The sequence below is a fragment of the Rhyacophila brunnea genome, unplaced genomic scaffold (genome assembly GCF_057557595.1).
Source record: "Rhyacophila brunnea isolate RB1 unplaced genomic scaffold, BYU_Rbru_1.0 scaffold_6, whole genome shotgun sequence".
NCBI lineage: Eukaryota > Metazoa > Arthropoda > Insecta > Trichoptera > Rhyacophilidae > Rhyacophila > Rhyacophila brunnea.
This window is the reverse complement of record NW_028233276.1, coordinates 29,846,246-29,865,670: the sequence shown is the minus strand read 5'-3', so window position 1 is coordinate 29,865,670 and position 19,425 is coordinate 29,846,246. Positions and strand designations below refer to the sequence as shown.

General features: G+C 32.2%; 1 protein-coding gene across 1 annotated transcript in view; it reads left to right on the top strand.

The window, feature by feature from the left end:
* Positions 1 to 19,425, top strand: part of Spn100A (Serpin 100A) — a 39,799-nt gene that overhangs the window by 6,673 nt on the left and 13,701 nt on the right. Inside the window, exons 2-3 of the mRNA XM_085956856.1 lie at positions 15,633 to 15,754; positions 18,177 to 19,056. Coding sequence (XP_085812982.1) covers positions 15,633 to 15,754; positions 18,177 to 19,056 — 1,002 coding nt within the window. The remainder of the gene's footprint in view (positions 1 to 15,632; positions 15,755 to 18,176; positions 19,057 to 19,425) is intronic.

Here is a 19,425-nt window from a genome sequence, read left to right as displayed (position 1 = left end):
TAGTATTTTTATTGAAAATATATAACTAGGTATTATTTTAGATATGTGTTCAAATGTTCCGCGACCTATATTTTTTTATAGAATGTTTCTAATACATAATAATATATTGTAATATGTTTATTAGACGTTTCCAAGTTGTATTTTAATTTAGTTGTGTATTATGTTCAATAAAGATTGATGGCGGTTATGTTTATTATCAAAACTACTATATTATAATGTTTTATTTTATTTAATTTAATTTTACTCAATTCATCTATACGCATACCAGCATTAAAGTGTAACGTCTCTGATATAGTATAATATTTATTGGATATTTTAAATTCCACCAATCAGTTTATTTAGTCGATAGTATTTCAGTTATCATACCATTATAATAATATGACAAATATACGAGAATCTATTATCACCATTATCTTATATTGACAGTAGTGTAACAGTCGATGTATAATATAGATATAAAAATTAAAAATACATAATAAAAGATAATGTTACGAGTATATTGTTTGTAAAACGGAATATTACCATGAAAACTAATAACTAAATAAAATATTGATTAATTAAATTTATCGTTTAAAACACTGTTGTCATAATTGATTTTTTAAAATATCTTTAATACATCGTAAATAAATAATACATACATATTGTCACCCCGGTTCTATCTTGTTTTACGTGAGATTTATTAGTTTCAGGTTAATCGAATCCTAATATATTATGTCGGTATTATACAATATAATTATGGTACGTATATGAAACCGATTGATTTTTATATATTACCTAGTCGTATATTATATGTACTTCTCACTTTTAATGAATCCAATATAAATAATTTTACAACTCTTATAGCTAATATGATTTGTAACGTGTCTTGTTTATGCAGTGTATGTACAAAAACATTCAAGATTTCCACGTATAATATTTATGTGAGTTTACAAGATTCAAAGAATTTCATCGTACCTATCTCATGGTCAAAAATTCGGTTAATATTTTTTTAATTTCCGCTATAAACATAAGTTTTTGAATATTTAGTTTTTTGTAATCAAATTAACATAAAGTATTTTCCCATTAAACTTCTAAAGATAAAGGGTGACTATATAATAATGTTTTGATGGCAGAAAGATCGGAGAATAATTCAATTTTTAGACAGTTTTTTGTTCTTTTCTAGCAATGGTATATAATATCCATTTTTATTCAAACATATTATAGCCAATTTAGACTTCATAAGTTAGGCGCATATTTAGCTTCAATTTCATATGCAGCAAATCGTCGCTATAGGATTGGTTTGCCGAATATCCGTTTTTGTTGAAATCGACCTTTTAATTCAGATTTTTTTTGTATTTAAATGAACCAGAACCATCCTTTTATTTAAATTACTTAGTAATGGTAATGAATACATCATTCATATGCTGTAAAAACAACAATTTAAATATCTCCATGTATTTAAATATAGGATTATCAAATTTGTTTTTCGTCTCCTGAACATTTGGTCTATTCGGGAAACCAATCCTACAGCGACGAAATATTATCGCGTGATATAAAGTTCCGCATCTATTTGTCATATAGGTATACGTTGGCGAACAATGGTCGCGCGATAATATTCGCTGCGTGTGAAACCTGGTTTATTGTTCTGTATTTCTTCTACAATTTTAATGTTCTACAATTGCATACTCCATATTGAAAGTAATCGAAAAATCTGCCAAGAACTTTTAGTTGCTGGTCGAGGACTCCATCAGCTGAATCACACGATATATAGTTTTGACCTGGCTTCCACGGATTATTTATTGTTCCAAGTTTTGATAAAATATCTCTGTATTAGAATTTAAATTTAAATTCCATCAAGTACCTTCGGTCGATAGTATTAATATTATAAATATATTTTTTTCAAAACGTTAACGTCGTTGCAAGAGAAGTCGATAAAGTTAAATGTATTTAACTATCAATAGACTATATCAAAAATATATACCGGTAGTCCCAAAAGTACCCGACCTGACTTATAGATAGCAGTTGTTGTTTAAAAATAATGACTATGATAGAAAGTACCAACCTTATAAATCCTAAGTTTAAAGTTTGACGACGCCACGTTGTTCAGTAATTATTTGTCAGCCATCAACAGTGAACGCACTTAGTGAATTTGTAAACATGGAAAAAATTGGTCATAGTTATGTGATACAATATGTACTTTCATTTGAAAAGCTTCAGTCCAACCAATATCAAAGCTGCACTAGATTCTACTCTGGGGGTGTCTGTTCCTTTGTTTACAACAGTAACATATTGGGTTGCTGAATTTAAACGAGCTCGGACGAGCATCGCAGTGGACGACCAAATGAGGTGACCACGCCAAAATGGTGACGAAAATCCACAAAATGGTATTGGATGAACGTCGACTGAAATTGCGCGAGCTAGCAGACATGGTAGGAATTTCAAAAAGTGCTGTATATCACATATTGACTGAAAATTTGGACATGAAATAGCTGTGCGCAAGGTGTGTGCCGCGATTACTCACAATGGAACAAAAACAGCATCGTGAGGATGTTTCAATCGAGTGTTTGGTGAAGTTTCACAACAATAAAGCAGAGTTTTTGCATCTATTTATAACCATGGATGAAACATGGGTCCATCACTTCACATCTGAGACAAAGGAACAGTCGAAACAATCGACTGGAAGGGGAGAATCGGCTCCAAAGAAGGCTAATACAGTTCCATCTGCAGGCAAGGTCATGGCGTCAGTTTTTTGGGACGCGCGTGGGGTAATTTTCATTGATTATCTTCAGAAAGGAAAATCAGTCAACAGCGTGTATTGCGCAAACTTATTGCAGCGTTTGAGTGATGAAATAAAGAAAAAACAACCGCATTTGGCGAAAAAGAAAGTTTCGTTTCATCAGGACAATTCATCAGTTCACACATCCATTATCGCGATGGCCAAAATCAATGAGTTAAAGTTAGAATTGCTTCCTCACAAACCTTATTCGCCAAATTTAGCCCCCTCGGATTATTTTCTGTTTCCAAACTTGAAAAAATGGCTCGGTGGTAAGAGATTTGCCAAAAGTGAAGAGATGGAGTCTGCGGTAGATGGCTATTTTGAGGAACTTGACGATTTTCACTATAAACAGGGTATCGAAGCTATTGAACATCGCTGGGAAAAGTGTATCGACCTAAAAGAAGACTACGTAGAGAAATAAAAATATTTTTTCCCAAATTTTTTGTGTTTTTTGTTAGGTCGGGTACTTCTGGGACCACCCTCGTACGTATAAAATAAGTTGATTTGTGCTTATTTTTTTAGCTACGGTAGATAATAACACAATGAAGCCCCTTTTACTATTATAATATTTGTTAAATCTCATTTGAATTAGAATATATTTTAGAAAAAATGTGAGAGTTCATAAAATATCGGTCATTGTTAAAAGATAAATATATTTGCCAACTTGTTTTTGTCTGGGGAAATTATTATTTGTGTTCATTTCTGGTTTATAATGACGTCTGCATTTGTGTCAAGAGTGATTGATCAGGTTAGTTTTTTTATGTCTTGTGTTTGCTTATATTAGACATCGACATTTAAAATTCGCAAATCCTAAATCTATTAACAAGGAGAAAGTTCACAACAAAAAAGACCCACTGAATCAGGGATAGTTGTTTTAGACTAAAGGTGAAATTTAGTCACCACTTTGACTCAATTTATGAGACTTTTAATTTATGTTTAGTTGGTTAATTTTAAGTGTATTTTTATGATGTATATACGTAAAATCTATCATGTAAACCGGAGTTCACATTTCATTAAAAATTATAAATTTGAAATGACATCTAAAAAGAATTATTTAAAATACGGTGTTTTTTCTTTTGAAATCAGCCCTAATAATAAGTATACCTGCATAAAATAACACATACTGGTGGAAGAACATTTAAATGATATTTGTATTATTTTACGTGTATAATCGCCGCATGGTTTCAAAACGCAATATGTATGGTTAATCTGTACGTATTTATATGTGTGAAAAAAAAATAATAATTATGTGCCCCGCTTTAGTAGCATAGTGCCCCATTGAATCGTATATCCGAATAACCGATGTGAACGAAACATATGTCGTGTAAGCCGGCTCGCACATATAAACTCGTCTCATTCGCAACGCATCGAATACGTCGATGTGACGTCATCGTTATTCACAAAACACACGTTGTCAAATGGAGCTCCGCACATTGATGGAATGCGACTTTTTAGTGCTAGCAACAAATCGTATGCGTCTCGGGATGCGAGTCGAACCCGCTAGAAGGCAAAAGTATACCCTACGAATTGGTCATTCCTATACCAGCTCGCCGGTCGCCGCATTTCATATATCCACGTTTCGAGAGATTACGCGCGACTGTCGCTCAGCGCCCTTGTGCACGGTCTTCATATGATGTTCATACGTTATTCATCGGTGCGACTTTCCTAGAAGGTTTGATTTATGGCTATGTGGCAGAGGAGGCCAGTTTAGATGTATGAGCCGAGCCGACTAAAGTATATAATATAATTTGTATTACAAAAATATCAAACGTTTTCTAATAGTAGGTATTAATCATGACTACCGTTGATTTAAATTAATATTTTCGACCTGACTTAAGGCCATGCATTAGTTGAGGCACGGTCTAAAAAGATCGTTGCTAGGCGATGTGCGGATTGCGGGTCGCGGGTGCAAAAGACGCCTGTCAAACGAAATATTATTTCTCATATAAATCCAACATACGTCCATTTTATGTTCTGTTTATTATTCTATTAGTAACAATAATAATATATTCATTGACATGTTTTCTTTTTAAAGTAAATGGGTAACGTTTTTAGTCATCTTTACACGATTTTAGAATTAATTGGCCCGTCGCCATCACGCAGCAAAGTGACGTATGTCCGACTCGACGATCTCTCAATGAATGCGAAGCGAGTACAAAATTTCGTCGCGCGTACAGTTGAAAATTATTTGGCGTTTCACTGATGCGTCACCTTAACAAACACGGTCTTATGATATGTGCAGTTTTCATTGACCGCGATAACACAGTCATTGCTTATTAGACTAATATAATATTGTAGGTATGTTTTTTGTATATAAAACCTTTGAATTATGCATAACACGCTCATTATAATAGTAGATAATCTATAATGAATGATAAATCTAACTAAACCTTAAGGTCTGTTTAATCAATAATAAATAGCCACAATAGTTTTTCTAAGTCAATGGTAACCACTTGTCTGATTTTGCGCAAGTAAGTCATTACGGACGTACATACCTACTATGTATGTAATTCAATATATCTATGTTGAGATAAGTTTGACGGTGATCTTATAATATATTATCGTCGCCATAGGATTGGTTTGCCGAATATCCGTTTTTGTCGAAATCGACCTTTTAATTCAGATTTTTTTGTTGTATCTAAATGAACCAGAACCATCCTTTTATTAAAATTACTTAGTAATGGTAATGAATACATCATTCATATGCTGTAAAAACAACAATTTAAATATCTCCATGTATTCAAATATAGGATTATGAAATTTGTTTTTCGTCTCCTGATCATTTGGTCTATTCGGGAAACCAATCCTACAGCGACGTTATGTTAGAAAAATAACGTGGTAAAAATACTATGGGTGGGGTGGGGCATATTGAGTAATGCTACCAATAAATAGTGGCTTAATTGAGAAAATCAATTAACAATGTACCTAAATCTTTTTGACTAGGAAATGTTAAAATTATCAATTATATTGTAAAACAATATTTGATGAATTGATTCTATTATTGATATTGATATTGGCTAGTTTCTAGAAACCCTCAAAGAGGCATTTATTTGTAAAATAAAACAACACTATTATAAACAGTATATCACCAAATTATAATAGCTGCCTTATCGTTGACAGCGATGTTTTTTGAAACAGTGGAGTCGTTTGGTTATTTCGGGTTCTTTGCCATAAACATACATAATAAAATCGACTAAATAAATCACCAAATCAACCAATTTTGGTCTCCAAATGTACCTGAAATACAAAATACTCTCACAAAAAATCAAATAAAACTCTTATGTATCCAGTATCAACATATATGGACGTAATGCACAAACATGATGAAAGAAAAATGGGGTTTGAGTAAATCTAGCATTTTTTCTGCCATCATGCAAAATTCTAGGTTATTTTACTTGTTGGCAACACTGATTACGAGTTATTTACTTGAAAACATTTACATAATAACACTGACCTAATAATAAACCAATTCTTTAAAATTGCAAGATTCTTAACGAGTCATAATATTATATTCATTTTAAAAATATACTGCATGTTATGAGTGAATTTGCTTCTGTATCTCGTGTCTGATTGTGAAAATTGTCACTAGGATGAAATCTTATCATTCGGCAGCACGCATATCCTGCAGTGAAAAACATGACCTAGTTTTGATTTCTCTTGTCTTCCTCGTTCTCATGGAGTTTCAATCTGACCAAATACTACAAGTTTTTTTAGGTTGTAATTCTGCACACTGTCTCAAATGTGCAGTTTGCTAATTTTCAACTCATTTTTTCCATTTCACCGTTCACGAAGCTCTCAAAATTTACCTTCAATACCCGTCCGTCTATTTCGTAAATCCGTCTATTCTTAAAATTGGGATAACAAGAGTTCTTGTCAGACATGATTTAGTCATTTGGGTAATGTTTTTGCTTTCTTAAATTGGTTGCACGTTTTTTGCAATTGTTATTATTTTTATGGTCATCCACATTCATCTCTAATATAATAATAATGTCTTACATTTTCGACCCTCGCAATCAATGCTTTTATGTAAAATTATCAATAGGTTATTGTAATACTAAATTTAGTATATTATTTTTTAATATAATAATGTGTACTTTTTCTCCCTAATATACCGGAAGTCATTTTGACGTTAGAGACTTTTCTAGTTGCCTTTAAGGATAATGTTGTTCTGTCATCAAACGTTAAATTGTTTCCACACGAGCAGCTAGTTATAAACGTTGTTCGACACATCAACGCACTATCCGAATATATAGATATATTCAGTAATATTTATTGTTTCTGATTTTTTGTTTTCTGTATTTTTCATTCACATATTCTATTGTCAATATATAAAAATAGATATAAAGAAAATGGGCCAAAGTATGTGGATAGATTTTCACCATAGGGCATCATTAGAAAAGAGGAAATGGAGTAAGTCTATTCTACCATCACCACGAGAGGTGCCCTGGTTTGTAGAGTCTCCTTTGACGAGGAATGAGCTTAAGTTAATACTGAGGCTAAGAACAGAGCACACAATGGGCAAAAATTTGATGTCCTCATGGGAAGAAGTGAATCGCAACTCTGCGATGAATGTCATGTTTTAGAGGACATTGTACATATAGCACTACAATGCCCTAAATATGAACTTCACAGAGTAAAGCTGCGAATTGCGGATATCTATGAGAATGTCGAAGAATTGAAGGGTGTCCTTACGGTGGGTAAGACGGAAGAGCTGAGCAAAATTGTACACATTTAACAGAATAGGAGTGACGACCTGATCGATGGATCCCCTTCTAGAAGGGAAGACGCGATATGACAGCGAGTCGCAGTCAAAGCCTCGGTAAAATCACCAAAAAAATATAGATTTGTCTTCATTTATCTATCTGTCTTGTAACACATGAGTGAAAACATAATATACAAATGTATAAGCGAGAGCGAGTCAGGGAGAAGCCGTATTAAAAGAGGTATGTTGAGAGAATATTTTAAGGAATATTTTATTTTAATTGGGCCACGAAAGAAAACAGATGATAGGATACTCTCATAATAGTTTGACAGATGTTTGCAGTGCAGTACTGACATATCACCACATCGAAGAGTGTTGACAGGTGGCACTGCAAATTAGTATTTTTTTCTAGTGTACGTATATGTATATATTATATATATTATAATAAATATTTAATGTTTATTATAAAACATTATGTTGTAACTATAAGCTGCAATACCATACAGTATTGTTTGTGTGTGTAAATAAATAAAAAAATGTATGCTAGTAGTTACTTAAAAATCGCATGTCAACTTGATAAATGGCCGAAATTCTGAACGCGATAATAACATAACGTTAACTTTCGTCGGTTAAAACAATTTGCGCTGCACCATTATCGGTTTTGTTACCGCAAAGATTCGCCTTCATGTACTTTTTTTATCTCAGCATGCACCGCGGAAATGCGTGGTCGAGTGGCTAAGTGCCTCGCTTTGCAGACGAGTGAATGGCCTCTCCTGACCTGCTCGAGTTCCGCGCAAGACATTACCGTACGCCGGTGCTTAATTTTTTATACTCCATTGCGTACTTACTTGAGATGACTTAAAAAATGGTGATTACCTGTACACTGCAAGTTGTCGAATTTTCGTGTTGAGATTTTGCATTGTCACCTCAATGTAAATGTATTAATTTTCTATATTATATACATAATATTAATACCATTAAATATAATTTAAAAAAATATACACTTTTATAAGTACAACAATCAGCTGATTATAATATTTTTTTTTTAAATAAATGGATTACTAATAATAATATTGAATGATTGTCAGTGAAGACTGTTTTTATCTGATATCAAAAGAAAAAATATTTACTTTAACCCAGATAAAGGTTAAAAAGATGAAAATCTAATTAACTCCAATTAAGATTTTAAAAAGTTTACAACCTTTATAGTAGGCTGCTAAGGATACGGTTCGTATTGTTGAGCGATTAAAAAGAAAAAGAAAAAAATGTAATGATGTTAAATTCCATAGACGATAGTCTATATTAATCTATGAACAGATATTTCATTTACAAAGTAAAACAATTTTTCCGGTATTCTTCTATGAAAATAACGATTGCTAATATTGACAAAAATTATTATCATAGTCAAAAACTAATTAATTATATGGTTTATGTCTCTATAAACACTGCACAATGCTACTATTTTCGTCTATTATTCATACGTTGTATATACAAATTAATATAATTCGTTAGCTAGAAAATGTAATATGTTTTAGTACTCCTAATTTATTTATGAAATCTTTGAATAAAGCATAGAAATGCAGTATTTTTTATTATTTATTTTGAGATTAAAAACAAAAAAATGTTTGGGTATTCCAAAAAAAAATATGTAAAATAGTATTAAAAATCTTTTATTTGCGTTTGTTTTTTTGTAGAAAAATTGATATTATATCATCTAGAGTAAACAGTTTCTGGTAAAAAATATTTTTTTGCTATTGAATTCTCCGGGAAAAATCATAACATTGTTTTACACAGCGTAACAGGACCAAATTTCCTGTTTTTTGTATTTCCCTATGCAATAATACATAATATCTGATTATTGTTTTATTATTCATAGAAAATATAAAGAAAATGCGTTTTGCTACTCGCTATTATTTCGATTCAGCGAAGGAAATTTTTTTAAAAGGATTTCGGAAAAAATATCTATAAATTTAATAACATAATATGCACGTATGTAAGATAGAGGGATTAAAGATGTTTATGGTTGTGTAATGTTGTATACTGTTGGGATTTACTGATATGAATAATTAAATTAGCTTTTGTGATGATTTTCACTAATTATATACCTACAGTAAATTATTTTATTTAAATACATATAAGATATTATATAAATAATAAATAGTATTGTCTGTGACAATACTAGCGATACCTCAATACTCAATTTTTCTACTAACATCTTAGTTTGTAGATACTATTATTGATTTTCGTGTAAAATAATTGCAGACACGTTAGCCTAGTCCGTAGAGCGGCCGTCTTCGTAAAACACGAAGTGGTCAATCGTTGGTTCTAACCTATGGCTGGTCAAAATAAATGCGTGTTGTTTTTTTCAATATGCATTTTCTCCAGTGAATTGGGTCGATGAGTTACAACTATTCTTCGTAAAATTCGTTTAATTTTAATACAACCTCCACTCTGTGAAGCTTCATATGCTCCACTTTAAATATGTTAAGTATGTAAGGTTTGACGACGAAAAATTAGATACCTAAATTTATATACAATATTTTATTATAAAAGTACTATATACGAGTACTTCTTAAGTAATATATTATTATAATATATTCCATATAATGCATAGAATGTAGTAGGTATAAATTTATCATAAAATATTTACTTAAGATGTTATATTGTCTAACTTAATTCATTTTCTGTGTCAGTGATGTTCTGAGGCTAACTGTTGTTTTTTTTTAAATATTGTATAAAACAATGGAAAATCTTTTGAATGGAATTAATTGGCGAGTCTGACTATATGACTATCACAATACTTTTGAGCGCCGAACGTGTACCGTTAATATAGCCAACAGCTGACAAATTGAGACTGAAATACCGTTCATAGCGACGCTTCCCATTTTTTAACATCTCACTTTGTTGCATAAATTTATGAACCGCAAAGTGATTATATTTGGTTTACGAATTTTGTTATTTAATAGAAATTGAATAATGCGAAAAGCGACTTTCTGAAGAAGGTAGACTAAGCGGGACATCGTTCGTAGGTTGTTACTTTTGTCAGTCATAGGGATACTAATAATATGATATTACTACTGGTGAATAGGTAATGTCAATACAGATTAACATGATCGAATTTAGAAAAGAAACGCGTATTTTTTAGAGTTATTTGTTTGACAAGTCTTTAAACTCTAGTGCAATTTGCCGGTAGATGTAACGATATTCTATAAAAAATATTATATGTTTACTTACGGATTATTACAGCCTTTGAATGCACAAATTATTAATTATATTAATTATCGATGCCTCTGTAACATGTAACATAACTTGTAGGTAGTATAAAAAATAATAATGTCACGATTAATAATATTTTATAAATAATTATACAATAATAATAATAATTAAACAATTATTATAGGTACTAGTAACATTTATTTGCGAAGTCTAACTGAAATAACATAGCATGCATAGTTAACTTTCAATGTAATTGTTGGTGAAAAGACGATAACAATCATAGTTCTTCAACCTTTTTAATTTGCTGGGTCACATTGACTGAATAATAATAATTATGTTGGGCTACATATAAGTTGTTTTTTAGATCTTCCAAAATAGTATAAATATTGAAACCACTTATTTTTTGGTGTTATCTTCACAAAAAAAATCCGTCCTAATTTTCACCCACAATGGACACCTTTCATTTAGCTCTTCGCTTGAACGACGCCATCCAACGTGAGTTTCCTCCGACCAGATGCCTTCGCATGAAATACTTCCCGGGGCGATCGATCCAAGTTTATTATTTGGACATGAACAACCATCATAGTCGATATTTATTTAATGATTTGTTTTTTATAAAAAACACTCACTTCAATATTATTTAAATTATTAAGTATTTATTTGGCATTTACTATATCATCGTAACAGAACGGCGAGTTTCTTTGACACAAATGGCGCAATCGTTTTGTCAATATATTTAAAAGGGGCCTTGAAACAGTTAAAATTAATCGTATAAATATATAATTACACCAAAAATTAAAATAAAGATACGCATTTCTCACAAATTGAGTAGGTATATGTTACTCAAAGTATAACAAAAACCCTGCGACTAAAATCAAAGAGGCCTATAGCATAACCACTAAAACGGATGTGTACCTACTTGTATCTCCCCCGACCATGTCCAATCCTAATACGATCATATGGGCCTCCACAGAGTAGAGGTTTGTATTAACAGATTTTTTTTTACGAGAAATGGATGTCAGCCACTCGCTCAACCTATTAGGTCCATACCTTGACTCACACACATATTGGAAAACAATATGTGTACTTGCCAGACCCAGGATTCGAACCTGGGACCCACGGCATGATAGTCCAACGCTTATGCCGCGCGGCCACCGTGAGCTGGGCGTGGCATCTACATGACAAATAAACCACTAATATGTGTCATCATCTTTCATCTTTATAAATAATAATTATTTTAGTCACTGAATGTGATTCCAGGAATAAGATACAATGATATATTCAGTAGGTAGACTTATTGCTTTTATTTATTTTTTTCTCATGGAGAATCTCAAAATCAATCAGTGCCAACATAATGATCTCGTACTCACCAATGTCCTAACGGACATTTTCAATTATTGCATTATGTTTGGTTCCATATATTCAAACTGGCATAAAGTGCATTTGTGCGCCTGAATAGCATCTTCAAAAGTGACCTCCCACTGTGTGTTAAGCGTAAAGTGTTCAACCAATATGTGCTACCAACGCCCACGTATCCATGTGAAATATAGCATCTTAATGTAAGATAAATTTAAAGTTACGAGTAGCGCAACGCAGCATGGAAAGGCGCATGCGCGAAAAGATCACAAAAGGAACCAATCGATAAGGAAGCAGACAATAATATGCGATGGGATAGAGTTTGCTTAACCGATTATGAGTGAGATGGACATGTCGCTCGACGAGTGGATAATCGCTGTACAAATGCCGTCATACAGTGGTATACAATCAGGGCAACAAACGCCCACAGGGACGCCTTAAAATGCGCTAGATAGACGAGATCATAAAGTTTGGTAGATTTATGTGGCAACAAAGAACTAGTGATCTAAAATAATAAAAAGAGCTATGGGAAGGCTTTCATCTAGCAGTGGATCAACCCCGGCCGATGATAATATTAATATTATAATCTTTTTCTTCGTTAGATCTAAAAAATCTAAATGTCAAGCTTGACCGAATTTTAAAATTATATTCTTCAATACATACATCATTTTAGTAATTATCCATTTTTCGCCCAGTGGCCATGAAGTATTTGATTCAACGAAAGAGGAGTTAATCCATGCAGATCTATCACAGTAAACTCGACGTGAAATTTAGTGATCCCCAGAATCACTTTTTATATTGTCTTAAATAGAGCTCATTTCTCGTAAGTGCTGTCTTTAATACGGGACGCGAATTCTGTTATTTTCTCATGGGCCAAATGGACGATGTAAAAAAATCGCTTTGTTATCTTGATATTGCAGTTTTGTCAAGTTTTTTTGGCCTACTGACCCAGAATTAGTAAGTAGTGATTTAAAAAAACTTTGGCGGCCGTAAAAAAATACACGGTTTTTGTCGCTTTTTCATTCGGCTATTTTCGTATCATTATTTCTCCGAGTCGTTTGGTTACGATGAGCTCTCACTAAGTTCATACGACAGCATTTTATTATAGAAAATAATATTATTTGATGAACCAACTCGACGGCGATGTCATTTACTTTTATGATATTTTCTTTGCGTAGGTGTAATAAAATGAAATGTAGTTATTCTGTAACATTTATATATATCTACCTGGATATAATAAAATTACGGAGTATTTATTTTCATCAGATTCATTGAACGGTTATTTTTATATAAGGCTATCTATTTTGAAACATAAATGAATCGATTTAAAATAAAATAATGATTTCCTTTTAGTTATTGGGGAATAACTATTTTTAAAACGTTCTATTTTAAATAGAAATAAAAATCAATACATTAGTAACATACAGTAACATCAATAATATATAATTCTTTTAAAATTCAGTACTAATCCTTATCATTAACTACCTTATATATATTTATCTTCAATTATCTGTAACGTATGAGAGAAAATATATTATGAAAATGTGTAAGAGAAAGCAAGACAGGGAGGGATAAGACATATTACACATACACGTATAGACAAAAATTCTAAATTTGAAAAATCGGAGGAATTGCTTATTTCAATCGGGTCGTGAAAAATAAACAAATGATACTCTCATTACAGTGCGGTAATAGCATATAGTGTGATCAGAGTATCGATGAATTAGTTTGTTATTCAAGAGATTTAAGGGTAAGCATATTACACAGATACGGTGTTGTAACCTACTGTAACCTTAGAAAACTTACCATACACAATCAATTATTAAGAAATAGAAAAATTATGCATGAGAAAACGCCATCAGTTAAGCGTCGCCATTTTGACAAATGAACCAGTTCAACGAAGTCATGCTCGGAAAAATCGGGAGACACCGCTACCCTGATGCAGCAGCTCACATATAAATAATTGAGTCTGCAACATAAGAACAATGACAGTAAGACAGAACATTATCTTAAACGTATGAAAGAGAGGGAGACAGGGAGAAGACTTATGATAATGGGGACAGGTGGTACTGTCGCCTGGTAATATTTTATAGTGTAGTGTAATTCTCTAAGATGTAGAATCCTCTATACAAATGGCTGTAGATAGGACCTAGAACGTGGTTAGAATTTGTATGAAAATTAGTAGTCTTTTTTTCATTACTTTCAAATGTTTAGACTTACATGAGGTTATCTTCAATTTTTTTTACTAATATTCTATAATAATAATATGTACTTATCCGAGAGTCAATGTATCTTATCTCATTTTTTCAGGAAATCGTAATTTAATATTTTATAATGTTAATGGAAATACTTGTACGTCGTTATTGTTTTCTAAATTTCAGATTTCTGTTATGAATGCAAACAAAGGATAAATTTATTTTGAAAAAAATGATAATTAACGTGCAAAATCCTCTTTAAAAATTAGAAGATATATAAATATATTTTCAACAATATCGCACTTGAGACACACTGCCTTTGAGTCACAGATATTCATTGAACACATTAACATCTACAGTTGTTTAGTTAAATAAGGTTGTCACTTGTGTGTTAGGTAGGTACCCAATATTATTTTAATCGGCTCTGAAATCTAAGACGGATCTTGGTCACATAACGAAGAGGTGCCTTGACACATTTTTTGTCACAAGAAATGGATATAAACCACTTTCTCAACCTGTTCAAAAATAACATATAAATTTTGCAGGCTCAGGATTTAAATCCAATCCATTTTATCCGATTTTATAAGCATACACTTTAATATCCGTCCGTCGGGGTCAATTTCAATAAATTTATTTACTACGAAATAATTATGTAAGTGGTGTAGGAATGATAAAATAACGAGCCAAAATAATCACTGTTATAATATTCCTACAGTGGATTGTAACGTCAAGTAATGGTCGGCACTTTGAACTCGGAAACTGACATATATTTGGTTTAAATCAAAATTTTCACAGTGAACCGAACATCCCCAGTTAGTTTAAATATTATTGTTTTAATGTAAACTTCTGAAACTTCTTCCTTTCTTTACAGTGCGGTGATAACTGTCTCATATAAATCATATAAATATTGACAACAATTATTATTACAGACGATTAGTTTCGTATTCCTTAAATATGTCGTTAGTTTATGGCAATACGCACTCTTCGTCATAATTTGCATTGTATTTTATTTAGCATAAATTAATAATCATTTAGTAATGAGTTTTGACATTTTTTGCACATTTTATTCGCGAAAATGTTGGAAATAATAAAAATAGCAAGCTAAAATATGAAATACAATGAAATTATTATAAATTATTTAAGAAAAATATGAAATATTAACGTTTATTTGGAGATAATAATATTATCTATTAATTTAATAACAATAAAAATAATATATCTACTATTTTACTTAAAATAAATTACCTACTAAGTAGGTACTTTTACGTTTAGTTTTATTGAAACAATTCGTGACAAATAAATCAGTACTGAATAATTATTATTGTTGTTTTCGTGATTCAAATTTCTTGGTTATATTTTTTGAACTGGTTTGTATTCTTTTTATGAAAAAATATTTATTTTGTTTCAGTGGTGGCGCTTGCGGCAGTGCTATCTCTATCGAGTGCTTGGCCGCGAAAAGCTCGATCCAACGAATTGCCTAGCAACTTTGTTGGGGAAGCTACTAATGAATTGTCAACAGCAATTCTGCAGGTAAACAGCTATTTATGTTAATTTATGAGAAGGTATACCAAATATCAGTGATTTCCAACATTTTTTCTTTCACGTAGCTTTAAGGTATTTTTTGAGATCTCAAGGAATCCATACCTGACAATAATAAATTACGAAATATTCATATATTGTAATTATTATAGACAGTGACATGCATCGGCAGCTTGCTACAGGTAACCAGGCCCAAAAACGTACCCATACTATCTATTTTAGTCGGATATCGCATGTGCATTAATCATCATCAGCCGGGGTCAATCCACTGCTGGATGAAGGCCTCCCCAAGCTTTCTCCAACTCTCTCGGTCCTGTGTCGTTCGCTGCCACGTATTTCCGCCGAACTTTACCAGTTCGTCAATCCAGCGGCTTTTGGGGCGACCCTGTGGCCGTTTCGTACCCCTTGGGTACCACTGGATGACGGCATTTGTCCAGCGGCCGTCCTTTTGGCGAGCAATGTGTCCCGCCCATCTCCATTTCAGCTGTTTGGCAACGTCTATTACATCGCGTACTCTTGTCTGCTTCCTAACCCATTCGTTCCTCTTACGGTCCTTTCGCGTGATGCCCAACATGCACCTCTCCATGCCTCGCTGTGTGACTCTTAGCCTTTGGACATCTCTCGTGTTGAAAGTCCACGTCTCGCAGCCATACGTGAGCACGGGTAGCACACATTGGTTGAACACCTTACGCTTAAGACATAATGGTAGGTCACTCTTGAAGATAATATTCAGACGTCCGAAAGCACTCCATCCGAGCTTTGTTCTTCGAGCAATTTCATCGTGCATGCTTCCGTCTATGGACACCTGCTGTCCGAGATAGACGTAGCTGCTGACTTGCTCGAGTTGGGTGCCAGAAATACAGATAATCGCAGGGTCCGAAATATAGTTCCTCATCACTTTTGTCTTTGAGACATTTATCTTTAGACCGACCGTTTGACTGACATCCGCGAGTTCTTGCATTCTACTTTGGAGGTCTTTCGGGTCTTGTGAGAGTATAACAATATCATCTGCAAAGCGCAGGTGACTGAGGTGCTCCCCATTAATTGGAACACCTTTTTCCTCCCAATCAAGTTTCCTAAATAAGTCCTCAAGAGTAGCGGTGAATAGTTTAGGTGAAATGGTATCACCTTGCCGGACACCTTTGTTAATGGGGAATTTGCATGTGCATTAATACAAAGAAAAAAATAAAATGTTTGATATTTACAGACAAATATTTATCAATTGTTAGCGCCGCAGGCGAACATTTTGTTATCTTCATAAAATATACTCTGACAAGTTATATTATTTGTATTCATTCCTTAATAATTTACAACCCCATTAGAATTACGCACAAAACGTCACTGTCATAATAATAATTATGAATGAAGCATTATTTATCGTCTATATTTTTGTTTAGGTACATATTGCAATAATGTTCTGAAACTATATCACTTTTCAGCACTGTTACTGAAATTATTAAATTTAAAGTTGTAGTTTTTAGCATTTTTTTTGTATCCTTGATGTTCTCTAGTTGAAAATCACTGCGGCATACATAAATAAAAAGAAAAACATATTCATAATGAATATGAAATTTAAGTACCGATTTATTAGGATAATGACGCGCATAATAAATGAAGGAATGCCGTTTTGTGTCTGTGTTTTTTTTTTAAATTTGAAATGTCAAATAAACATTAAAATAGAACGTTCCGTAATAAAAATTTACTTATATTTAGTATACCTATAACGAAAACAGAGTTTTTATATGTAAGTACCTACCTACTTATATTTTTATGAAACTAAAGAAAACGTTTTGTACGAGATCACGTATCATTAAGAGTCAAAATTACACACATGCTGAAGTACAATAATGAGTAAAAACATCTTCTAAAATAGACATTTCTTCAAATATAAATTCTTTAAGTGACGAATTCAATTTAATAAAAAAACTTAAGACTCCTGAGACATTTGAAATGAAGATTTTTGTGAGTCAAAAATATTTTTTCGCGAACGATGCAGATCCCACAATTGGATACAAAAAAAAAAAATATTCTTAAACAAGTTTTTAAAGTAAAAAATATCTCCGTTTTGACAAAACGGGTTTTTGAATAAGGCAATCGTGCCATATTATTATTACAATAATAAATATATACAATTCTAAAAAAATCCTGATGATTTTTATCTACCTACTAAAATTTATAATAATTTATAACAAACATAATATTATTTTCTGTATTAGTTTTTCATCAGAGATTGTTTGTATCTTTATTTCTTCAGACAGGTAACCATATTTATCGGCAAAAGAATGGAAACTTCGTGGCTCTTTCATTAGATACAAGCTTGTAGTTGAAATTACAGCCTTTTTTTGCAGATCCAATTGTCATAGATCTATTAAAGATTTCATTGATTTATAATGGTATAATAATTTGTTTTCAGAGTTACGTCGACGATGAATCCAATCTGGCATTTTCTCCACTCGGCTATTCTGTGATCTTAGCTATCCTGACTGAAGGTGCTCATGGAGTCACTAAAACTCAGTTATCATCAGCATTAAAATTACCTGATGATATTAAAGTAGTCAGAGAAATGTACCAAGGCATTATGAGGAGACTAAACAATACAAATGAATACAAAGTCAATACCCCAGAATTTAAGAATTGGTTCTACGTGTATAAGAACTATACAGTCAACGAGGACTATAGAAAAATTCTCGAAACCTTTTATTTGACGGAGGTTAAGAGTGTTGAAAAATATGACTCGAGTTTCTTCCAAATCAAGAAAGAATCTGTTAAGTCAGAAGTGGAAGATAGTGTTGAACAAATTGATCCATTACCGTCAATAGAAATTAAAGATCCGGTTGTAAAAAATATTGCTGTTACAAAAGACAATAGTAAAGATGTTCAAAATTTTGAAAAATTACAAGAAGAGGCTGCTCAAAATGAGAAGGTTCCGGATAAAAAAGTGGGAGAAAGTGTTGACACTGATAAAAAGGAAGTCGTAAAACCCCAAAAAGAAGAAAAGTCACCCAAAATTGACGATGAAAAAATTATTAGTTTTGCAATGGAAGATAAACCAGAAAAGGCTTTAACTTCTGAGATTTATGATAAACAAGATATCAAGCCCGGTAAGAATATCAAGGAAAAGATTAAGCTTGCAAATACTTTCTCAAAGAAGACGCATGAGCTTGGAAACGACTATGAGATTATGGAGGCTGTGGAAGCAAGAAATCATGCCAGAACCACAAAGGCACTGTTTGGAAAGGATGACGTGACCAACAGTTTATCTACTAATCGCGTTGGAAGCAAAAACAGCAAAGGTATTTTATAAAACTATTTAGTATGTAGCATAAACTATTTTTCAATTACCATATTTTGCATACTTTTAAGATTATCTATACAATTTGTCGTTTATATAAATAACTATAAAGCCTGGTAATTAAAATTTACATCTGAGTTGACCGAATATCATTGGGAATTATTATTATTATTAAAAAAATAATATTGTAAATAAGCACATTTTTTTTAGAAAAATCATAATACTTATAAGCTTGTTATTCTTTGACCATGAAATAATGTGTCATAGTTTTAATAAGAATATGTTTTTGAATTAAAAATAAGTCCTACTAATTATCTACACAATAGCTTGGATGATTCAAAATAAATATGAATATATTTTCTCTTCTCCT